This window comes from Diadema antillarum, unplaced genomic scaffold (assembly GCF_040938485.1).
Source record: "Diadema antillarum isolate AM-2024a unplaced genomic scaffold, OU_Dant_1.0 seq00000765_RagTag, whole genome shotgun sequence".
Lineage (NCBI taxonomy): Eukaryota > Metazoa > Echinodermata > Echinoidea > Diadematoida > Diadematidae > Diadema > Diadema antillarum.
This window is the reverse complement of record NW_027271655.1, coordinates 41,719-68,068: the sequence shown is the minus strand read 5'-3', so window position 1 is coordinate 68,068 and position 26,350 is coordinate 41,719. Positions and strand designations below refer to the sequence as shown.

General features: G+C 38.8%; 1 protein-coding gene across 1 annotated transcript; it reads right to left on the bottom strand.

Annotated features, from left to right (window-relative positions):
- Positions 1-12,269: 12,269 nt before the first annotated feature.
- Positions 12,270-25,762, bottom strand: LOC139738700 (calcium-activated chloride channel regulator 1-like). Its single transcript, XM_071649335.1, has 13 exons — positions 25,637-25,762; positions 25,020-25,293; positions 23,572-23,786; positions 21,659-21,886; positions 20,417-20,647; positions 18,035-18,325; positions 16,854-17,081; positions 16,293-16,418; positions 15,428-15,572; positions 14,653-14,784; positions 14,206-14,421; positions 13,060-13,295; positions 12,270-12,371 (listed from the first exon to the last, which is right to left on the bottom strand). The coding sequence occupies exons 1-13, from the start codon at positions 25,760-25,762 to the stop codon at positions 12,270-12,272; spliced, it is 2,550 nt and encodes an 849-aa protein (XP_071505436.1).
- Between the last annotated feature and the right edge of the window lie 588 nt (positions 25,763-26,350).

Here is a 26,350-nt window from a genome sequence, read left to right as displayed (position 1 = left end):
CGGTGGCGATGTAGGACGGTTTCGAATCAGCAGAACGTATTTCGGACACTCAGTTGTGAAGTATGAAGAAGTGGCGTTGACAGAGAGCGTTGTGACGATGCTCTGGGCTCGTGAATTCGCCCATGGCGTAATTGAATCCTAGTTGAACTGATGTATGGACTGTGTTCATTGTTTGCAGTACTCAGCGATTGGTAGCGAACAAGCCAGCACGTAATGCACTTTCAGTGACAATACTCTTTGCGGAACAGGTTATTGATGTCGTCTCGGTCCACGGTCACCAGCGTAAAATTATTACTATTATTATTATATTAGTGATTATTTGCATCTTTCTTGTTCTTGTGGATGTTTGACACAATGGATACGCCTAGTACTGCTGAACCATCGCCGTTTGAACCCGTTCCATGGGGCGAGCCGGTGCCGAATTGGAGAGTCGCCAGGCTAGAGTGGAAGTCGACTTGGGGGATCCATGTGTACTGCTTCGCGACAGTTTTCTTGACATTTGTCGTAGCGTCAGCATTTCGATTCGCCAAGTTGTACTCGTTTAAAACAGGCAGGTATACCAACGGCTACCACCTCAAGTTGTGCTTTTACGTAGCAATCTTCATCTTCAGTCTCCTGCGAGCAACTGTCATGTTTATCGACGCCTACAACTCGAACGGGGTCTTTCCGCCCATCATTGCCAAAATCCTGTGGTCTTTGGCGCTTCCGTGCTTGATCAGCGCCTTCACCGTACTCCTCGCCGTACTCCTGGCGACTACCAATGCGTGCCATCGAGGAAAGTCGCTGTCTTCGAACTACAAGAACGGCATCGGCATGGGCTGTTGCCTGATAGCTTACACGGCGCTGGTCATCGCAGCCGACTGGGCGGTGGTGTACAGTGAGAAGAGCCTCTTTCTTCTCCTCCTCTGCCAAGTGTTCTTCATCGCCTGGGGCACCATGGTCATGGTAGGGTTTGCCATGATCTCCATCAAGATCATCAAAGGCCTCAGCAGGACAGTACTCAACGTGGACAGGAGTCTGCTCCGTAGCTTTGCGCGGCTACTGGCCGTTTGCGCCGCGGTTGGCGGGTTGTGCATTGGGGTCAAGTTCTACGCGGCTGTGGGTGCCCTCTCAAAATCGAATGTAACGCCCGCCCCCTGGCCGTGGCTCGCCTTCCAGACGCTACACAGGCTGTTGGAATGCTTGATATGTCTGCTGCTGATCCTTGTGACGGGAAAGGCTGACAAGAAGCGAGAAATCCAAATCGTGCCAAAGATCATGTGCAACGGTGTCACAGTCATTTCAGGCTTAGAGAGCGGTACCATATTCAGAGAACCTCGCTGGAAAGACATGTACAACGTCACATGACGGAACGCAGACGGATTGCTTCCGAAAACAGAAGTTGGTATAAAAAGGAAAGGTGAATTAATGATAACATGTTCTGCAGCATTTACATAGACAAAGCTGCGATAAACTTTTAAGTTGTGACATTTTGAATCACGTGGTATACCTGTAACAATACTACATGGTGTTCATTGTGGAATTTAATGATCATTATCTGTATGCGATCGTTCAGTTTAAGCGACACAAAATCAGTAATCACAAACTGGATTTGATAAATATCACCACTAAATAGCATAATGGACATCTGTCAAGAATGCTGACAATGACGTTGTAAAAACTTTTTGAATAGTCTTCAATCTCTTGAATGTGACGTAGTGCTCTCTCACTCTCTCTTCATCTCTCTCAAGCACACAGAATACAGACATACGCAATGTATAATACAATATTCACTCTTGGGATTGTTGTTGAACATTATTTTAATAATGAAGCAACAGTTCACTGTAACCATTATCCAGTGTAGCAATGTATACTTATGCGCACTTTAACTAAAAAAAAGCAAAGCAAATCAGAAGGAATAGTGATTAATCTTATGCTAACTGATTGATATTAGTTTAAAACAACATTATTAACAATATGCATTTAGAAATAAACGTAAACCCCCCTGTAGTTCATTAATGAAGTTGTGTCCGTTGTCATTTACTCATTCCTATATACACTTGGAAACTGGCTTTTGACTGCTCTTTGCTAAATTAGTTGCAGTGTCGGAAAACAAAAGAAACTCGGAGTATCTGTTGTTATAAGAAGTTGCTCTGATGCAGATACTTCCAAAGCGTCTTTGGCAAAATTCATTCATTTCACATTAAATGCAATCATAAAAGTGCTCATAAAATAAAGTGAACACCATTATGAAACTGAGCTGTTTGAGGGCTGTATTTCATTATACGTATCGTTATCTGTCAACAATATCCTTAAAGGTCGCTTCGTGAGATAATGCTATCAACACAATCATGTATTGCAAATTTTTAATCTCCGTGTATTTTGAAAGAATTTATATGTTTCGATGTGTAATGAAATTAGACGTTTCACACGCTCTTACAAAATATCATACCACTCTTTCAGCACACACACACACACACATACACACGGAGGGACAAAAATACACACGAATCCTACACACACAATAGTACACGCATGCATATTATACACACATACACATAAAACACTTCCCTCCTCTCCCCCCCCCCCCCCTCTCTCTCTTTGTCTCTCGTATTCGCACTTAGTGAAATTTGTCCCATGGGTATGATGACAATAACTATATGTCTGTAACTTATTGAAATAGGCGAGGTATTATACAGGAAGAGCATGGTAATTATAATTTTCCCCTTTAGAGCAACAGTAATTTATAACGCTGACATTGTTCCGTGATGGATGTTATGAACAATTCATGTTCCCTCATGGCTCTTTATCATTTCATTTCTCACTGATGGCAATGGCAATTCCACTCCCCCTCCCCCTCCCCCCTCCCCCCCCCAAAAAAAAAAAATCCCCACCTTAACTGTGTTACTATGAACAAGCATGTGACGTCAGAATGTTTGATTGTTTATAAAGCGCTATTTCATCTGATTCACCGTTGAAACTGAGACGCCTAAAACTTTTGTACATGATATATGGCATTGTGCCTTTGATATCGGTTATTGTATCGCAACTGGAGTTATGATCAAAAATTTGAAAACAAAAGTCTAACTTGTGCATCAACGCAAAGTTTAAAAAATGTGAAAAAATGATACAAATAATTAATAACTTAAACAGCGCATTACACATAAAGTGTACCTCTCTCCTGTGATGCTATAAAGTTCTTGTTAAACGATATTTGACAGTATAATATTCTCTGATAATGAAATTCATGATAACATATACCAACAGTTACAGAAGGACACCCATTACAGCAGTTCAACACAAACTGTTTCGACTAACTTTGTACAAGTATAATAAATCTATATCCGATCGTCTCCTGAAAATTTCCTTATCTGTTTCTGTCTATCCTATCGATTGAAATCTAGATTTATTTTTAAGTTCTTTTCAAGCAAAACAAGCTTTCCCGCCAATTCCTTCGATCGTCTGCGGAGTGACATCTTGCTAATCTAACAGAAATACGCTCAGCAATCTCCACTGTACCAGACTATTAATTGGCATTTCAAATCAATGATCACTGGAAATTTTAAGTGCATCTTTTGTATCAATTCTCTCTCTCTTTTTTTATGAATCCCGAGGGTATTTGGTAGTGTACTCGCAGCTAGCAGCTATACGACCCGTACTGAATGCATCATTCCTATGTACCAAGGTATAGTCATCGACTTTGTGTGCGCTCGGTTAAGTGTCTACGTCATCATAATACAATACGATCATCGCAATGTGTCGACATTTTCCGTGTTATCATCATGTATGAAATATGAGCTTTGGGAAGGAATTAACACCTCGAAGTCTGAAAGTATTCTTTTATCTTGTATTCTTCCTTTGCTAACAGTGCGAGAAGAAGCAAAAATAAAAATGATGATAATGTTGTAATGTTGTATTCTAATCGAGAAATAAACGAAAGCATCCACTGGGTCTTAACATTGCGGTATAACGTTGTCATGTGCGTTACCACCTTCTCATGCAGTTTTCCTTCTTTTTTCTCACCTTTTTCGTCTTTTTTTTCCTTTTCCATCTTTCTCTTTTCTCGCCCATTTTCACAAACAGTTATCGTAGTGGAATGTATAAGTGAAATATGTGGGTGTATCGGTATCAATCTTTGATGTATGCGAGTATGATCTTTAGCTAAACGTGGCCCAACTCTTCAACTGTATCCCTACACCAGCTTATACTTACATGATGAGGCAAGTAACACATCTTTTTTTCTTCTTTTTTTCCTCGACGGCAACGCGGGCTAGTTACACGCAGAACTACCTCAGGTTGCTTTCAATATCATTTCAATTATTTTTTCAATTCAATTCAATTCAATAGTTTATTTATTTCCATCATCACAAAGAGAAGAAAAGAAAAAGTTGACATAATCCAAAGTGATACAATTTTTTTTTTCATTTCTCTTACACTCGTCCGAAAAAGGATTTTTTTTTCAATACAATATAAATTAATTTTTCAATACAATATAAATTAAGCCCGTCAGTGGGAAACTAATTAACATGAGTTGTTACCAATATCGATTCGTGATATACGGTGAGGGCGTCTCGCAATCAGTGTTAATTATAAGTTATGTGTCAATAATGGTTTTTCTATAGCGTGACGTGTTAATACGATTTTCCCACGGCGGGTTGGTCGACAGCTATGTCTACATGGGAAATATTCAGTCCGTAAATCTTTCACCAGGGTCCAGCTCCAAGGAAACATTTCAGTATGTATTTGTCACACCGTACCAATTGCACAAACCACACTCTACCTCATTATGTTGTTTGTAATGTTATGGTACAATGTTTCACTATACTGTTCACAGACGTTTGCTTCTTACTTCGCTGTTGTCATACAATAATCACAACTATTTCATCATGCAACAAGGCCCAGATTAAAACGGCCCCATAGCGATGATGAAGTGATAATAGGACATTCCAAACATGTCTCGTTTCGGTTCCCGGGCATCGTTAAACCGCCCATCGGTCATTATGGAAACTCATAATCTTTTGCCGGACTGTGGGAAAAAAATCCAAACCAAACCCATCTCCAAAGTCACTGTCACTTTGTCTAACGAAGAGAAACACATACGACACTACAAATCGGTGGTGCCACTTTCATTACAAAACTAATGTCTTCTGACGCATTTGCCACCACCAGGCTTCGATTACCGGTTCTGCCGCGGCCCATTAGTCCGTTTTCCCGGCTCTCGAAAGACGCAAAATAAAACGAAGGAAAAAAGTAAGAAGAAGGAGATGGAAAAAGGAAAAAAACAGTTTCGCAATGGCAAAGAGAAAAGAAGATGATCATATGTAAATCCTCACATGGATACAAGCACCAGTTATTATGCGAAATCGATTAAATACTTTCGAAGGTATAACGTTTCAACAAGTCATATTTTTGCGGTGAACGTCGGTAGATTTCGCGCATGCTGCTGCACGTGACGGTTAGTCTTGCCCACAGTCTTCGAGCGAAATCTTCCACTGCCGTACGCGTGACATGCCACGCTGGAGAATGACAATGCTCAACAAGTGATGCCTTGAGAGCAGAAAAATAATCTCTTTTTGCTGGCAAGTGTGTGAGGTGGCGTGTGTGTGTGGGTGTGTGTGTATGTGTATGTGTGTGTGTGTGTGTATGTCTCTCCCTCTCCCTCTCTCCATCTCTCTCCCTCTCTGTATGTGTGCTTTCTTTTCAAACCTCAGACGCCGGTCAACACCCGCAGATATTGGATAATTCAAAGAAAATAAAATCACAAAGCTTAGGCTCTCCGGAGTAAGACTTAAACAGGTCGACTTTGTAACTATATCCATGCATTCTTCTGAAATCACCCCGGTAAGAAAATATTTTGATAATTTTGATAACGAAGATTTGATACGGATCCAATTCTCTGGCAAAATGTTTATCTAGCGATCAGCTGATGAATCGCGATTCGTTCACACCCATTCCGCCTGGGGTAAGTTATCGACGCAGCAACAAGTAAAAAAAAAAAATAAAACAAACCACAACAAAATCAATACATGGAGGCCGTTTACCTTATGGACTGAGAGAAAGATTTCAAAATTGAGCATTTCTGGTGAATATTTTGTAGTGTTCTTGCTGTCTGAGATCAATAATTCTTTTTGACTAGATTGAGTGAAACATGACAGAACTGATGAGCGGAACTGTATACAAGCCAATGACCGTTCTATCAACGTTCACAAGAATCTAGAATCCATGAATAGAACGACAACCTTTGTCGTGACACGGTCGATTAGTCATTTGGTCACGTAATTGTGACGTTGTTGGCAGTATCGATTTGTTTTGCTCATGAAATGTCACTTGTGCAAATATTCTTTGAGCAAAAACAAAACAAAACAAACAAAACAAAAATAAAACAAAGCAAAAAAATAAAACAAAGCAAAACAAAACGAAGCAGAGAGATACTTTCTTCTTGTAACCTTTATAGGACAATCAGGGATGTTATTCAACGCATTTCATATCATCCAAGACAATTCAAGACAAGACAACCCCCCCCCCCCGGAAATATGACGAGAATTCCATTTCACGATAAACAGAATGAATTCACATACCTTTACACTAAAAGCGTCATCACGATTAAACAAAAAATAAAATGGACTGATAAACTTCATTTTTTTTCACGAAACTGTGATAATGATCGAGATCATATTATTTGCAGTTCATGATGTCAAATCCTCCAAAGTATATTGTCATTGTTGCTTAAATAAACATGTTCACTTTTCATTGCAACTGGTTGACAAATTGCCCTATATCGACGTAAATAAGCACTGAATTGATCAGTGTTTTAGTATAGGTTTTTTCATTTCAATTTCACAAATTTTTATTTCAATTTCGTCGAGGAATGTCGGGAGTAGGCCAATCTTACTTTCAAATTAGTCTTTCGTCGTTCATTTTCAAATAAAGTCCATACAATTTAGTCATTTGGCATACATTTTCGTCATTTACAATTCAAATTCGTCAGTCTCACTCTCAGCACTCAAAACAGCAGGATCGATTTCGTCTTTTGTCAATCATTTTCGTTAAATTTTCATTCATATTCGTCTCATATCTCTACCCGGTGTGATTTTCCAGTCATTCATGTATTGTTTTTTTTTTCTGTAACCGTTCACATTTTACATTCAGGAGTTAACATACACACAAGTGCCCCCCCCCCCCACACACACACACAGAACCACAGATACAGACACACACACAAGCAATCCGAGTACACACTGATACAAACAGACGTATACCGTCTCGCAAACGAAAACACTGACAAACGATTTCTAGGCAAACATGATTAAAGACAAAATTTAAGTGAAGAATTGTCGCCTGTTTAATGTCAAGGAATGGATAACATAATTATGTTTCCTGCTTTCCAGAGTACAAAATTTAAACTCTGCTTCATGCATTATGATGCGAAAACCTGAACATTACGAGTTAAAATTCAAAATGTGATACTGACATACTGTCCTGGGTTATGACTTTTGACTGTCGTTTATCCTTCAATCATTTTCGTTGGCAGTCTTGTTTCTCGTTTGTATTGTTAAAGCAAATGGTTAGGGAATAATGTGTGACGATACAGTTTACGAGAGAAAGTAAAAATATGTCGGCTTAAAGTTGGTTAATCATCAAAATAAAGAATCGACAATATCTGACTAATTTGAATAAAAATTCATGAAATTGTGTGAAAAAGGATTCTGCAATCCGTCAGCGGGAGGGACGAATTTGAATGACAATTGACGATTCTGAATGCTATGTCTTCGAAAATGTTTGACGAAAAACGAATTACAATGACAATTGACGAAATTGAAGTTAGGATTTGCGTTCCACCTGCTTCTCGGGACGAAATTGAATAATAAATCTTTGAAATTGAATGACAAAAGTGCGAAAATGGATGGGAAAACCTATAGTAGCCATGATTAAAAAAATCATGGGCGTACATACTCGAGCAGGATTCGAACCTACGACCTCCTGATCTCCGGACAGGCGTCATCTTCACCGTTACGATAGAAAAAGTGGAACGTCTGAACAGCAGTCCGATATACCGAGCGACATGGCCTGATAAAGTTCTCTAAAACGGAAGCATGTATACAAGAAGGTATGGTTCCATGTGTCTTTTATCCGACTAGCCTCCTACAAAGCTCCAATACAGTGTACAGGAATCAAAGCATGGTATTTGGTTTCTTTCTTTCTTATTCTAACTTGAGGGAATATGCGCTCATGTTCAGCAAATGGGGAGAGTATAGTCGATTTGTCCTGGTCTTTCTGCCTATTCTCTATTCCAACTCGCATATTTCCCTACGTGAAAAGTTTAGATAAACAAGATCTCTGAGAGACGGAATGGTATCATTTACACTGATGCCATAGATACAGCAACAGCAAGTATTGTATACATGCATACATATTATATACATACACAAACGCATATATATATATATATATATATATATATAATTATATATATATATAAATATACATACGATTTTTTTTTATAGTTAGAATATACATAGACAGAGAGAAAAAAAAGGGGGGAAAGAAATAGAAAGATGGTTTAAAAAATTCTTAAAGAATCCAGGGATTGTTACATAATATGTACCACACTGGCAAATAGGAGAAGGAAAACGATGCAGAAATCGATGGCTCGTGTGACTAAGCAACGCAATATGCAAATTACTTATATCAAATCCACAGCATAATAACATTGAACAGACTTTTTCTGTGGGGGGGGGGGGGGGGTGAGTCCAATTCTACGAACATATTTAAAATGTGTAAGATAACTTCCGAGTTGTTGTAGGATTGGAGCACACACACACACACACACACACACACACACAAATGTACAGTCACAACTTTTGTTCTTATTGATGTGCTAACACAATCATTTTGCAAACAATAGATATGAAAAGCGAAAAGTCAGGCATTGACCCATCACAGTATACACGTATTATGAATTCATGATAAAATACGCACTAGTATCTGTATAACGTTCTTTCCAAAAAAAAAAAAATAATAATAACCCTTCAATCATGTTAATTACATGCGTCAAAAGCTTGTTGCTTTTTCTGTCAAGCTCATTTTGCTCATCACATGACGGTCAACTTAAAGTACTGATTTTGAAAAATAGGCAAATTCAAACACAGAGAACGACAGAAGTTTCAATGAATGTAAGATAAACAATAAAGTGAATCTCAATGTTTCGATTCTTTATATTCCACAACCACATGAATAGTACATAAAGGAATGATGGCATTATAATCCTCTCTAGCCCCTTAAATTTGCAGATACAAAATACAAGTTATCGTATAAGTCGACCCAACAGCTACAACCTCTCTGCTCCCACCCCCCCCCCCCCCCGAAAAACGCTCTATCTACGATGTGTTTATATTACATATATCATACTGCGTTTTTCGGGGGGAGGGGGGGGGGGGAGGATATCCCAACTTTGCAAATACTTCATAGGCATATAATAATTTATGTTTCCTATTAATCCACTTTTCCGAAACTTAAAGTACGATTGTTCAGTTCAGTCCAGTTCGGTTCGGTGCAGTTTGAACTTTCTTCAGTAGTTGTTTTGCTGTCTAGTTTTGTTTCATGTTTGTTCGCGTCTGTTAGTCTTGTCCATCCCGTTTTGTCCCGTACAGCCTTTTCTCCAGCAGTTGTTTTGTTGTCTAGTCTTGTCCTATGTTGTTCACGTCTATGATAGTAAGTATATTTATCTGTGAATCTAGTTCTCAGTGGGCTTCCAGACTTCTTCCTCTTTTTTCCTCTCCTTTTGTATTATGATGCTTCAATTAATCTTTCCATTGATGTTATTTTTCCAGAGGGGCCCACATTCTACAAGCTCTGTCTGTTTAGTGGGTCTCTCCATTTTTCGCACTTTAAGCAAAGTTATACATGTACTTTATTTCGATCACTTCTGTCTTTTTACTACAATGTATAATTACTATAAGGTCCTCCTCAACTGTTTCACGTTCTTTTCGATACATAATGTTTTGTTTACCTTATTCTCTGTTGTCAAAAGAAGTGTAACTTATATGTTTTGTCGAAAAATGAAATAAACTTTGAATTGAATTGAATTGAACTGAACTGAACTGAACTGAAGTGAACTGAGTACGTATGTCAGTGTAATACTTCGGCATCATGACCTCACTTCATGAATGAACATTTTGACCGAAATTTCTGCTTGGAAAAACATGAAAAAGTTTTAAATGAAATTCGATCACTTTTTTATATTCATGTATTACTGCATTGACAATTTGTGTTCACGCTACGGTGAGTTATTGGATACATGAATTTGGGTCTTGTCATATAGAAGCACGAATTTACCATTAAAATCGTACCAAGTGGCAGTTTTGAATCCCTAATTTTTAAGATGTGTTATGCTCACTGAAGCATAAAATAGCGGACTGTTTATCAAAATGAAATTAGACTATTAAATTCCCACGAATGATTTTGAAATCCACACAACGCTGGAACTGAATTTAGTCTATCTACAGGGTAAAACAGGGTTTCAAGCCCACGTGCTCATTGTTTGGGCAAAACATGTCCAAACTGCCATCTTGGCAATTTTGACCCCGTGGTCACTCAACCATGAAATTTTGCCCACAAGTCATATGGTACAATAGCAGGCTCATAAATTTTAAGTTGCACGCCTGCTTTTGCTAGAAAATTGAAATTTGTGCCGATATCATTGAATCAAATTTAAGAAAAAGGTCTTGCGAACTTCAAAAAGTGACCATTTTGCCTTAAGGGCGTGCTCACCGAAGCATCGCCGACTGATATCTACTGAATTTCACATAAAAGGTAGCAAAGAAATACAAGTATATGTCCCTGTATTCAGAAGATCTCAGAAGTTACTGATTCAGAAATTACAGAAATTTGTTTCAGGGGGAAGCTTTTTTCTTTGTTTAGTGTTTATATTTGAAGAACTTGCATCCAAAAGACGCTAAATTCATTGAAAAATGATGGATTTTTCGCCTTTTGGAAGCAAGCTCTTCATTTTATGTCCACTGCTCTCTGTATGCGTATCCTCAAATTACAGCGAGCTGCCTTAGCAAAAAGCTATAGGCTGTATGAATCATGAACTGTAATGAGTCGTGCGTGTGTAGGTCCTCACGTGCACCCAGCCACACATGGAGAAGAAGAAATAACATTAATTTGACCTGCATAGCATTTTATTATCCATTTGAAGTTCGGATTCCACAGATGCGTAACATCGAAACATGTTCAACAGCCGGTAAAACATAGGCAGAATTTAATGATCCATGCATCCCGAGTCACACACCTGTATACACACAGGCACACACACGCAAAAACCAACCAACGAACAAATGACAAAACAAACAAGCAAACAAACAGAACAAACGAAAACAAAACTCTAAGTGAGTTACGACTTACAAACTACGTTGACAAAGTAATTACAAGACAATGACTATCTACCAATATACAATAGTTATTCGAGTCGCAAGTAAATACATAAAGTCTTGCTCTTCCTAGGACTCGCAAAGGGTATACTTTTTTACTGCCGCGGCGGTAAGAATTTGATCGTTGGGCAAAAATTAGGATAGTTATGAAATTGCTAAGTTTCGCTAGGTTTTACCAAACAGTAATTTTTGCGAGAAATATTCTTAGTGCTACTGATTGACCAATTGCACTTCATAGACGAAAATAAACAGCTACTATTCGGTGTCAGAGTAATAGCCGTGATTTAAAAAAAAAATCACGGCTATTCCACCTGAATAGATGAAGTTCCCCATCAGTTGATATAAATATGCGAAGGAGTGAGGTGATGATGTCATTACCTCAAAATCGTCCACTCATCGTGTAGAAAAGAATTTTGTTTTTTTCAAGTGTCTTGTTACATGATACACCTGTCCGGGGAGCAGCTCTCATGTCCCGGACCTTCCTGATTTGGATCATCAACCTTGGACTATGAAACTTCCATGACAACAGAACTACCTGACATCCCGGGTGATTCACCCTTGTTCTGAATACAATATTTACTTCTAGTTAAACAGGAAGGCAATATAAAGTAATAGGTAGGCCTAGAAGCAAACATGTAACAGACAGTTACGCAGCTAAACACAATTATCCATGTTATCATTTGAGATCAACATCAGCACCGATAGACTTAATCTGGATAAAAACTATTGCTTTGATTTATTGTTTTCGCGGACGAGTCTTTATAACTTATGGAAGTTAATGGTTTTCAAATTTCTGTAGTAAAGTAACAGTACTATAGGTACCACCAAGGACTGCAACGGACAGGACGACCGATATGGTTATGATGAGGGTTTGGTTGTGGCCAGATGGTTCCTCTGTTGGTGGGTCCTTTGACATAGGATAGCTTTCCTCGATGACTGTTGGTTCTTTATTGCTTTCTTCTGCAGTAGTTAATGGTACACCAGGGGTTAAAGAGATCTTGTCACTTGCAGACAGTTCGGTAGAATCACTAGAAAATGGGTTAGCGGTAACCGATGAAGTTATACTACCACCTGTTCCAGTGGCAGAAGAACTACTTGCTGCCGGAGAGGTATCTGATGAGGAAATACTACCAGTAGAACTTCTGGTGGCCGTAGGCGTAGAGGTAACCGATGAGGGCATACTACCACCTGTTCTAGAAGTAGAAGAACTCCTGGCAGCTGTAGAGGTGACTGATGAGAAAGTGCTATCATCAGTTCCAGTCATGACAGTAGCGAAACTACTGAAGGTTGTGGCGATAATTGAGACCAATGAGGACATATTATCATCTGTTCTGGTTGCAGGGAAACTATTGAACGTCATAGAGGTTACCGATGAGAACGAATCGCTATCAGTTCTAGTAGCTGAAGAACTACTGGAGGTCACAGAGGTAACGGACGAGATAGTCGTACCATTTCCCGTAGGGGAAACCGATAAAGGCGTTGTGTTACCTGGTCTGCTAGCAGAGGAACTGAGGAAGTAAGCAGAGGTAGCTAATAAGGGAGTTGTTTCATCCGCTGTGACGGCAGTCGACATATCCGTTAGTTGTTCCGAAATAGGGATAGGTGCTAAGGTAGTGTTTTCCTGTGTAATAATAACGGCTGTTGATACGATGTTGGACGTCGACCCCACATTGCCAGCCTCGTCAGATGCTCGCAGGGAAAAGTGATGCGAGACATTCAGGGAACCTTCAGGAAGCTGTACTGTGACGCTCTCCTCGACGCCCGCGATGGCAATATCGGATAAGTTACCCTCGATCAGCTGATCGTTGTCTACCAGAGTACACTCCGTAAAGTTGGTCCTCAGTGTGGTGAAGTCAGTACAATACCTCAATTCATACGATGAAGCTGGACAAATCGAAAAAAACAACAACATAACAAACGTATCATCAGCTTCTTCTAGCATGCTCATAAAATACGTGGGAATTATTGTCAAACCTTCACCATACTCAGACAAGCTTAAGTATTGTCAATCACTTGGGCAATTGACGTGAGATTATTCCTGATTGTCATATCGTATTAGTGATTTTAAATTTTCGTCAAATCTTCCATACCTGTTTTGTATTTGCAATGTGAGACACAATATTGTAATGAATGCTTTTGACTAGAATACACAGGGATGCTTTCAGCTAAATTTCACACAAAACCCAAATTTACTTCAATGGCATTTGATTAAAAAATGCAATCATGAATAATTAAGCGCAGCTCTTAATCGCCTTCAGAGCTGCGCTTAATCATTCTACAAAATCAGAAATTCCGAAGCATGTTTCATTGCATACTAATATGCGTTTAATCCCTTTTGTTTAGAATGACTGATTTGAATATACCAAAATCTTGTCCTTGTAATGTTTTCTTATATCTTAATATATGGAACATTCGTTGTAGATATATTCATCCCTTCTGTTCATATTTCTTATTTGAAATTGTATTCTGCAAGACGGTTACATTTCGTTCCAAACCCCTTAAAACAACTATAAGAAAAGAACAAAAACCGCGTCCTTTAAGGACAGATGGTTAAGGTTTTCCAACCAGGATAATTTCCGCTTTGGAATTATTTTCTTTTTACAAGAGTTTTAGCGGGCAATAGGATATCAATCAATGTGAATTTATGTTCATTGTGTTAAATATAGAAATAGAGGTAGGAATGTGAGAAATAATTAACCCACTGAAGACGGACTGATTTTTATATTACACGCATTTCCCATTTATCCAAGCCCAAGAATACTCAGGACTAGTCTTCAGTGAGTTAACATAATACCTCGGCCTTGATCCAGGTCGTCTCCAACGGCTGTCCAGACCAGCCTCACCGCACTGATGTTATATAACGCTGTATGTTTAAGGTCCGTGATGGTGGACGGCGCCAAAATGTCGGGTGCATTGGCCGAGTAGTTCTGAACAACGAACGCTCCGCCGGAGGCAGATCGCATGAATCCCGTCTGGGAAGGTGCTGCAGTTGTTCCAACAGATCGCCGACCTGTAATGCATTAAATATTTGATCAAAGAATCGCCCAAACCGAGATAAGTATAAAGAGCGAGGGTGGTTGAGTACAACAGGTAATTTCTCCATTTTATTTGACATTTCTAGTACCGGGAAACGAACAATGTATACAACAATTCAGTTAGGTAAAGCAGTCAAACCAAACATAATCATAGCCATTTAAAGGACAATAAAGTAAGCGGAAAGAAGGATTTGGATTCTACTCACGTCGTCCACCGTTCTTGATCCGTGGTTCAGTCGTTAAACCTTCAACTCTGACAACCACGCTATACCGACCATCTCCGTCGAATTCAAGGAAGACACCCGAGTACACCCCGTCGTCTTTGACCTTATCAGAACCTTCAGACATGGTGAGAAGCAATTTTAGTACTAGAGCACTGAGCACTCGGGATTCCACGTCAAACTATTCAGCTCAGAATGCAACAATAAAACTCTTAAAACATTCTTGAAGGGAGAGACAATACGTATTATCGATATTTTTATACTTACTCTTTGAAACCCTGTCAACATTTCCTTTAGGAAGGAGCATTATCAGCAATGGGATGGGCCCTCTGATGTCAAGATTTGTTATGATAATACTGATAATAATAGTAGTGGCTACTTGCAAAGCGCACAGGTCCATCTTTCAGTGCTCATGGCGCTTGAAAAATAAAAATGTATAGATACATACAGTATATATACACGATTACGTTAGATTACATGAAACCACATTGAAATGTGTAACCAAAGTCAACTTTCCAAAATTTTCGACATACGTTGAATTGCCATGTCAAGGTCGGTTATGACATTATCATATCGGCGTTGTCACATTATTCTTTATATGTTGCACAAAATATTTCGTGTTGCACGCAGAGCTTAGGTAATATGCTGCAGAAGAGTGTGGCTAAGTTAAACTGGAAATATTTCTTAGGTGGTTATGTAATTACAATTATATTGTACACTTTAAACATGTGAATGACTGATGAAGATGATGAAGGATTACCTGTTCCCGAATCAGACAGCGGTAGTTGCCAAGTATTACCGGCATTCTGGATAATCGCTTCAGCGTTGGCCCCTAAAACGGGTTGGTAATTCTTTTTCACCACATCGTACACCGCAAGCACCGGAGTGGAACCATGATTGATCATCTATAATATGAACAATGAAGTTAGGCATTTGAAAATGATAAAGAACATTTACAAATTATGAACATGTCTCTTGATTTATCACATACCATCACAGTCTGTGCAATGATTTATTTTACTGTCTGTTTGTGTGTGTGTCTTTATCACTGTTTTTGTGCTAAAGAGAGGAAAATAATAATGTACATGTATCTGTATGATTTCCGACTTTCTTCAGCTGACTGCCAGCTCATCCAGGCGAGCTTTCCCTTGACATGTATATGGCGAGGGATAACGAACATAAAATGATGCAAATATTGATGTTAGAGAACATGGAGTGCTGACATGGAGTGCTGGACTCTTTCTTGGATACGTTCGTAACGAAGTCTTTATAGTAGTTAGCTTCTCAAACAAATAGTGTTGGGGGAATAAATGCTCTGATTCTCAATGATACAGTCTTAGTTTTAACCATGCAACCTGAGATTTTCAACTATCTCTGCTATAAGTGCTTTTAAGAAATAGAGGTTCCTCGATTGGCGATATGCCTCCGTACCGTAAGACAAAATAAACGAAATTCTATGTACATATATTTGCTGGTTCACTTGCTCTATTCTTGAAAAAGGCTTAAACCGGAGGAGTCATAACTTGTGTAATCTTTGCAACCCATTTTGTTTTAGTGACGATCTATAATCTTTCTTCGAATTACCGGCTGCAAACATGAAAAGATGAAATGGGCGTCAAACCTACCCGTGATCCGAGAATGATGTCAACGCTCACCACCCCGGTCCCGCTCCGTTGTTTGGTTGTGATCATCAACCCTACTGTTTGGTTGTAACTATGAGTATTATTGAGGGTTACTGTCCAATTACCTGCCTGTTGAACAGAATCAAAGCAGATTTGGTAAACATTTCAGTAGGACTGTTGACATGCGTTGTAACACTATAATAGCGGTGGGATTTTCATGTCAATAGGTCAAAGATAATTTCACATAAAACTCAAAAGACAATCGGTGCAATAATGGTCGTAAATGGAGGAGCTGTTGCAAGCCCACGGGCTTGTTTGATATGGCAAACAATTCATTGCACAAAGGTAATCACAGTAACGAAAGATTAGAAAGGAAAAATCATGTTCATAACCATTGGATCCACCATACACTAGAAAAAGTGAAAATCTCTTTTTACCAGTTATGGCAAATTAATTTCCATGTAAATTGTGCTGGATCCTTTCATTATTCTGGAATTACGGAAGTCTTGGTGTTCCTATTAGAATTGATGGTAAATCGAACGAAAGTACCATTAACATACTCACTTCAGCAATGGGGATAGTGATATATACAATCCTTCTCGCGGTGTCTGATTCATATTCTAGAGAGTTTTCATCGAAATATTCTCCGTTTGGTCCCTCGACAATGACTTCAACGACATCATCCACGAATCGAGTTACTGCTATCACCGTGTCGTTGCCCTCTCCTTCACCGATGAAGAAAGAGCGAACTTGCTGTCCACTTGCATTAATCTTCACATCGTCCATTCGTAACTGGAGAAGAGAGAGAAATTTGCTTTCTTCCAAGTTTCTGACTACAGAAATTTTACCAAACACGTTGTTCAATGTGGTGGGGACACAATTTTAGAATCGTCGAGCTCTGACAACCGAGCTGTGTACCATGATATTAAAATAAATTAAGAAATCCCTGGACATAAAGTAAAAAAAAAAACATGCTTTCATTGCCAATATGCAATTAGCTGATTAATCAATTATTTAGCAATTTGTTGGTTCCATCTATTCATGCTGTCAGCCATTCGTTACCGAAAAGTCAGTCTCTGATCTTTATACTGGATTTTTTTTTTTGTTTCACCCAAAGTAACATTTTCATCACAAAAAGGAATCTTAGAAAGCTAACTGTATATTCATTTTTTTATTAACAACAAGATGTTGTTCAGAGACAGTAACGAAATAGTTCCCTTAACGACTTGTCATTCTAAAAATGGCGCCGTAATAAGACCGACATAATCTTGGCATAAAACAAAGTATATCTCATAAAGTGTAGGGTGGTGATTTGACTCAGTCCCTCTGCCTCCAGATCTGAAGGACTCGGGTTCAATTCTCGAGTCTAGCTGAGCAATGTTGTGTGTAATCATACCGTCCTCTCTAGTATGAGGCAAAATAATCTGTCCCTCGGATAGGACATGAAATGGAGATCCCATGTGTGAGTTACTCAAGACTTACACACATAAAAGAATCACTATTCATTTATGGCAAACAACATCTAGGTGCTAACCTGCTGATGAGTTGGTCCAACTACCCAAATACCCACATGAGAAAACGGGCTAATGATGTAGTCCCCTCGTAATTCGCCAAGGTGACTAGAACAAATTCAGCTTACGGTATCAACCAGGCACATGTATCATTCGAGAAGAAGAAAATTACACTATAAACAAAACAAAACAAAGCGAAGAAAAACTGTAGAAGCATATCTTTCATACACTGACCTGAATTGGAACAGGAATGAGGTTGAGTTCTGGTCGTTCAGACACTGTAGCTAGGATGGCCTCGGTAAGACAGGCACTGCTACCTCCATCAATACAGAAATAAGGTTTCCCACCTGTCATGGACGAAAGATCCTCCATCTGTTCATCGGCCGCGTCGGTGACGGCAATGGTGTCCATCACAACACCAGATCCCCTAATTGCGGGGATGGTGTCCCTAATATACGGGGACCGTTTTTCTCTACCATCACTCACCAGAAGTAAGTAGCTACCATTTGTAGTATCTCCAAGTACCTGCGTGAAAAAGAAAAAGAAAACATGTATAAAGACATAACATTGTGTATGAATCCTCGTTAAACGTATGAATCTAAAGTTTTAGTTGCAGCAGTCCAACACTGGTATCCAATTTATTAAATTTCTTGGTGTTTGTGTTGATAACAAGCTTTCATGGAGGAATCATATTGATAACATATGTAAAATTATTTCACGTAACATTGGCGTAATGAATAGATTGAAATATTATCTTCCTTCATCTGCATTATTAACTCTTTATTCTAGTTTGATACTCCCTTATTTAAACTACGGGATTCTTGCTTGGGGTAATACATATCAGATGTTACTTGATAAACTTCTTTTATTGCAAAAGAAAGCGCTTAGAATTGTTTTTAATTTACATACCCGAGAACATACAGATGCTTTGTTTTCTGACCATAAAATATTAAAAGTAAATGATTTGTATGTGTTTCAACTTGGTCAGTTTATGTTTAATTACAATAGTACCTTTTTACCTAAAATATTCCACGATTTATTTCATCGAAACAGTCATGTTCATAACTATCCCACGCGACGATCCGACGAATTCCATCTTCCGTTAATGAGAACCGCACATGCCCAAAATACATTTCTTTATACCGGACCCAGACTTTGGAATAATTTAGATAATAGTTTAAAAGATTCCCCCAAATTTGTCACATTTAAATATAAACTCAGAAAACATTTACTTTCTACTTATAATCTTAGATAATTTAAATTGCTATAATTTATGTTTGAGCTTTCACCTGTCCTGATGTCGCAGCACTTGGCGTGTTCTGTGTGCAGACCTCTCTTCTTTCTTCTCTCCTTTTCCTTTCCCGTCTATTGTTCTTCGTAGACTTGTATATTGTTACCGTCTTCTCTCCTCTCGGTACTGTCTCGCGTCCAACAGTGTATATGCGTGTGGGTAATTGAATGTGTGTACGAATGTATTGTCCTTGTCATATTTCCCCGGTACACGTGGTTCAATGAACAGTGTCCGGGCACTATAGCATTGGTATTCTATATTTTTTTCCCGACCTGTGTATCTCAAAATAACTACATGTATATTGTTATAGAATAGTATATCATTCACTCATTATTTATCTAGCGATCCACGTCCGACAAGCTTTGCTTTTTAGTGGATCACTATTTTCCATGATCGAATTTATTTTCCGCTCGCCCACGTAGTATTTGAACAGTGTTCCTCTTTATTATTGTACATATATGTTGTTCTATAATTTGTCTCGTATATGGTCTATCCCCAACCCAGGTAAGAATCCAAGAATTTACTACACCTTGGGCAGAATGCATAAAACAAGCAATTGCTTGTAAGCAATTGCTTCAAGCAAAAGCACAAGCTCGTCTAGCAAAAGGTCTAGCTCAAGCAATTGCTTAAATCCATATGCATAATCTTTTGCTTATGCCAATACCTTTTGCTTGTCCCGCACAAGCAATTGCTTGCGTTTTCAACAAAAGGGATGTCACGCCTGTGCGAACACAAGAACAAAGGCGAGTGTGGCAGCATGTATTTGAAAGGGCATGTGTGTGTGTGTAAACATTTCCTGACATAGCAGAAGAGCTATGAAACGCACACACAGACACATACACACACGTCTATACACACACACACGCATTACTGGCTGATTCCCATCACTGCAGCTTACAGCAGCCCGGATCTGCCAGATCGCACGTGGAGAGAGGTCTCCTCGCTCTCCACCGAAGTCAGACATCCTACCTGTTTTTCATCACATTTTGCGTGCTAACCACTGGACATTCCCGTTCTTGAAATGAAAAAGTCTCTTACACTACTTATGAGTAATTTCTTGTAGATTTATACCACTCCTTCACAAGTGTGGTCTTTCTTTCATAAATATGAAAATGATACTTAAAAGGGAACATTCCGGTTAAGCAAAAGCTCAAGCTCATTTTACAGAGCTTGGAAAATCGTAAGCAATTGCTAGCAAGAACTAGCAATTGGTATGTTTTATGCATACGTTTTTAAGCAAATGCTCGTCAGTTTCTCTCTTCGTCACGGTTCAATGTCCCCTACTTAAATTGCAACAAGACTATGAATTCTGGAGAGGGGCTCACGTTCAGGGCGGTCTCGATACCGCAGCCGATGCAGGTAGACCAGAAAACGCCCGTGGGCAGCGCGTTGACAAGGACATCTCGAGAGCTGTCGTCGTCTTGGACCAAAGTAAGGTTTACGTCGACCTTGGCACGCGTTTGAAATGTCACAATGCCAAGGTGGCTGCCAGCGGGGATGTAGTGACGAATAAAGACGGCCGAAGACTGAATGAGCTTGTCGATTCTGTTTGATGTCTTGCGGTAGACGACATACCAAATCAGAGAAAAATAGGCCCTATATAAAATTGCATTTATGTTTGATTTCACTAATCGCAGTCTCCTTTTCACTCTGAGAGCGGGGTTAGGGCTGGGGACAAGACATTCAAAATACATTCGACACGGAAAAGGAAATATGCCTTTGGTGGTTTTTTTTTCCCGAAATCATTCATAAAACCTGTATTGCTGGAGTTTGCGTTGTTTGTTTGTCGTCTGTTTGCTAGTTTCTTGCCAATCTGAATATGAACATTGATCAAGTGTTACGAAATTACAGCATAAGGTTAGATCCAGTTATATGGAAGGAGTTACTTGTATCATTTAATGAAGTTAAGTCACAAGTGTATTATTTTGCGTATATAGATATGAACTACTTTTTATATCATATCTTTAGTTCTCTACAAGGGAATAACAATAAACTATTCCTCTGGTAATGTGCGCGAGTGGCTATTGAAGGAGATATTCGGACCAGATAAACGTTAGTCTGAAAAGAAAGAGTGACATCTTATTACTAGAAACGTAAACATTTACCTTTTAGTTTCCGCAAACAGAATTTCTTCTTTTTTTTCACTTTTTTCGATGCATTTATGCCACAGTATCAAGTCCTGGCAGGTCCTTTGTCTGACCTATCACTATTTTGAAGTTATGTAGCCAAGAACAATAATTTATATGTTTTGCTCTTTTAATCCTTGTTCCATTTGCAGAACAAGTGAGTGTTCGTTAGTTTTTATAAACGATCAATGAAAGACTGTGAGGTGATGGCGAGTTGATGACATCATCAGCTCACTCATTTGCATACTCATATCGCCTATTCAAGAGCTGTTTTGCAAAGTCATCAAAACTATAGCACACTTCTTAGCTTCTCTAGTTTTTTATCCCATTTTGGAAAAGAAAGTTCACTGTTGTGCCCGCCCTGCTGACTTCCATCCTTCCTCGTCAGACTAACTTCTAAACTGTCCAGATTTCCCCGTTAGGAAAATGCGTCCGACTTACCCCCATACTGCCACTGACATCTAGGACAAGAACCACTCGTCGGATAGGTTGTTGAAGGATGGTGAACGAAGGTTCAGTGTCCACCAGGCTGGGGTCGAGGAAGTTATCCTCACTGGTGAAGTCATCAGTAGACTCCATCACTTCCCAGGCACTCCTTCCTCGACAATGATAGTTCTGTAGATTATCTGCCTCATAATTGTGTTGTGATCGGTCGCAAAATTTGTAGATCTGTGGTACGACAGACGGAAGAGTTATCATCTTAACACACACACACACACACACACACACACAAACGCACACACACACACACACATATATATATATATATATACACATATCAAGTCATTGTTTTTGTTATTATTATTATCTTTATTATTATTATTATTATTATTATTATTATTATTACTACTACTACTACTATTACTAGATGCGTGTAATGGCAGCAATAGTAATAGAAATAATAAAGTTATGGTAGATGAATGTCATTTGGTCTTCATTAAAAACCCAGTTGGCATCAAACGCATTTACTTTCGGCTCGGCATTCTATAGCAGAGTCAAGTTTCAAGTTTCAAGTTCAAGTTTGTATAACATTTATTTTCCATCTTTTTTTTTTCATGTAGGAAATCACATGCATGAAATTATTGTACAGGAAGGCAGAACCTCAAAAAAGCAAAGCTTGTGGTGAGCTGCCTTACAAAAATACATTACATCACAAACACAAACACAAACACAAAAAACAGGAACACAAAAAACAAACAAACAAACAAGAGTCCCATTGCTAGAAACTCGATTACACACAATCTCACATCAAACCCAAGTAACGCCAGCATGAGCAAAAATTTTATTCTCGAGCATTATTATTAAAAATTGTAATCATTGTGGACGTGGCTAGTATGGTCTAAAATCCGCCGTGACAAATCCTTGCAAATAGCAAGCGCATCAACGACATTACCATGTGATTACACTTTGCTGTAGCAACGTGTACGTGCGCCTACATGCAATGCTATCTTCTTTAGATGACTTGGGGGTGGTCCTTCATATCTCAAACAGTGTAACTTATAATCAGCGGCCTATACATTTCTGTAATCGATGAAAAATGACCTATGGATTACTGCATTGATTTCCCAACTATTTTACTTCGCAGAATGCAATAAAGTTTTGCTGAACGAATGTCAGTAAATTGGGTAGTGACAATTCTGTTTTTACACCAATGTCGACAGTGTCGATGACAATTTCTTATCAAATCCAACTTTACATCAGAATCAATTGGCATACGAAGTCAAACGCAAATCTGTTCATCAACGCATTTGCGTTTGAACCCAAAGTTTCGTTTGATGTGGAAGACTTGCGCTTTATATATATATATATATATATATATATATATATATATATATATATATATATAATAACGTTTAAACACAAACGTTTTGAGCAAAAAGGGGCTTAGGTAGCCTGTAGCCTGGGACCCTCAGGTATGGATATCGGCAATCGACAGTTTGTGAGTGTATACGATATTGTTTGATATAATTTTCCCATTCATTACAGAATGAAGGAAACTAATACGCGACTTAGTGGCTGGTAAATAAACGCATTTCAGTTACAGCTAAACTTTTAGACCAAATTCAGTCTATTTTACAGGTGAATTCTGTCAATTACTATGTCTACAGTAATATAGCTAGATAAACCCTATGTTGCATGAAATATCATGTTTTCCCCTGTTCGAAACACTAGTTAGACTTGGATTTAATTTTCATTCGCTAGCATTATGAGGATACACTTAACTTAAGTTTCTTTGTTATGTTTTTTTTTAAGCAGGACGAACTTTTTTTATAAGTTGAAATGAGTTTTTAATATACGCAATGCATGACTAGTAATTATGACCTAAGTACATGGTAATGGTTGCGTTAACTCACAGAGTCTACACTATGCGAGCCAAAGAGAAGAGACGCAATGGCCGTTTGTCCACTGTCAGGAGTGAAGACACACTCCTCGTCCACTTTCCCACGAGGAGTCTCTTGACACTTCCAGCCGTCACCATCTATCATGTCGCCAGTTAGATCACGCGAACACCTAGTCGGTTCATAGCGATGTGTGGTCGAATCGTAGTACTGGTTGGCTTCCCCAAAACCTGAGCCAGTGAAATGTTCGGGGAAGAGACTCCACCTCAGCCTTCCCCATTCCCGTACTATGGCTTTCCCTTAGACAGGACAAAGAGAAATCATTAACGCCGGGTTGATCGAGATGATGTTATTATTTCAGATATGTTTCATTTCATTTCCGACAAAAGTATACAATACAATACAATGCAATATGACATTTGCATATTAAAAAAATCATATTCAAGCTAGATTATTATTTTTTTTTTTTGCAATGAAACAAATCATAGTTTAGGGGAATGCACAGTCAAACTGTACTACTTAATCGTATCAAGGAAATATATTGGAAATGGAGGGAACTGCTAAAAAGCTTAGCTTGTAGAATAAGTAGTAAATTGTAGTTGTAGTCAAATGAAACGATAAGACATATTGCTTGAAAACAAAGGGAACATCAACCAAAATCATGCTCACACAATCACACACACACACACACAGAAACAAAGCAGCTCTCATGTGGAAAGAATAAACAGGAGGTCAAAGAGGACAGGAAGATAATCTAAAAGTAAAGGTAATGCTACTGTCTAGGGAATTCCAGAATTTGGGTCCGGCGAAGGAGAATGTATACAGATTGAAGTAAAGTCTATTCCTCCTCTCCATGAGCCCCATTCATCAAAACAATTAAAAACAGGTACATCAGAAAAAATGTCTTCTCTTGGATGTACCTATACTCACTCACAACCTCTCTTTGAGTCATTCATGGCAATTTATACAGGTCTTTGTGGTTGTATTTATTTTCACTTTATGTTTACACAGAAAGGAAAATATAGTTTTAAAAATGTTACAAGGCATAATGTCCATAGGCCGAACGTTGTCCAAGTCAAGCGATTTGCTTATTGACAACGATCTCCCACACTTGTATACTTAAAGATTTGCCATGATATTTATGCATTATTTCGCATGATTATATATTTGTAACTTGAACTATAGTTTATTTCATGACTTGTGACTAATATGTTTGATATCATTTCACTTATTTCCTTTTATATACAAGTGGAGAAATAAAACTTATTTGAACTGAAATTGAAGTTGTCTACCTGTAGAATATCCCATCAATTTGTTAATCATTGTTAAAATTGTTTCTATAATGAGTTTTCTTTTAAATGTCTTGACAAAACTATAACAAACAAATCACAAATCTCAAAAATGTAGTGACTACAATCATGGAGGATTGTTAAATTTATGAATGGTCGGAATGCATGACCTACCACTACATGTGTCAACGTTCTGCAGAAGGTACTGGGATGTAAGCGTCATATCCAGACCTGGCTTTCCGCACCCGGCGTGGTTAGTTACCGAAGGGTTCCTGGCAGCTCCCTCCACGACCCTGATGTTGGCGCTCCCAAACGACTGATACGTGACCGTCTCGTAGACGTCGGGTTTTCGACTCCATGTGATAGGAACGAGAATTTGGATCTCGCCCCAGTACAGTCTGTTGTGGGTCGCATTGAATAGAATCCCTGACCCTGTCTTAAAGGTGTCCTGATGGAAAAAAGAAGAAGAAAAGAATAGGACGGATCAGGAAAGATTAGAAATATGTGATTTAAATAAAAAAGGAAATTCGAAATGGAAAGAAATACACATCAACTTGGTAGTAAATGCAAGAGATCACCGAAGTGATTTTGTGTGGGTGTGAAAATCCGGAAACTGATCAAAAAAATATGATAATCGTATGAATAAGATTAGTGAAGAAACACTCCACTGTGTGTATCCTGCTGAAAACATCTATTATAGGAACTCCAAGGATAGGTAATTGAATAGAGAAATCCTTCCAAATATAACCTACACGGCAGCGTGTGACTGAAAAGTTGGTAAAAACTCAAACCTTGATGTGTTCTATCAGCATGTCGTCTTCTTCAACATCCGAATCAATGGCGATGAGAATGTTGGTGTATTTCCCATTCTGAAGATGAATTTCGTTTCTGTCTTCGCACGAGCCCGTGGCAACCATCCAGGAAGCCGTCAACAGGCAAAGAAGAGCAAAACGCAATAGAGTCATTCTTTTCTTTTCTTAATTAATTGTCCAGGACTAAACATTACTGGTATAGCAAAGAAGATGAGAAAATGACAGTCAGAAATAGCCTGCTGCTTTCGCGCTCTTCCACCGAACTCCAGTACAGAACTGCAGTCAAACTCCTTTTGAGTCGTCATCTTGATATTGAACTGGTGAAGAATGAAGTCAAGACGAACTCATATCACCAAGGCAACAAGGAAACTGAGGGTAAAACACAAAACGAAAGGTGCATTGTTTAACTCTGTGTGTGCTACGAGGGTGCAAACTCCATTAGTGCCATAGTCCGAGGAGGTTGCTACGGAAGAACGCTTTTGGAAGACATCCTGTTCATTAAAGCCATGTAACTTTTATAATAGCGTCCATACTAGAAATTGTATAAGCAGAACACCTAGTGACGTAACAAGGATGTAAAAAAAAAAAAATGTGCTGCCATAAAATCATCACACTGACATCACGTTCACCCTGGGGGACTTCACATCCTGGAATCCCAGGAATTAAGTAATCAACCTGAAAGAGGCGGTTGAT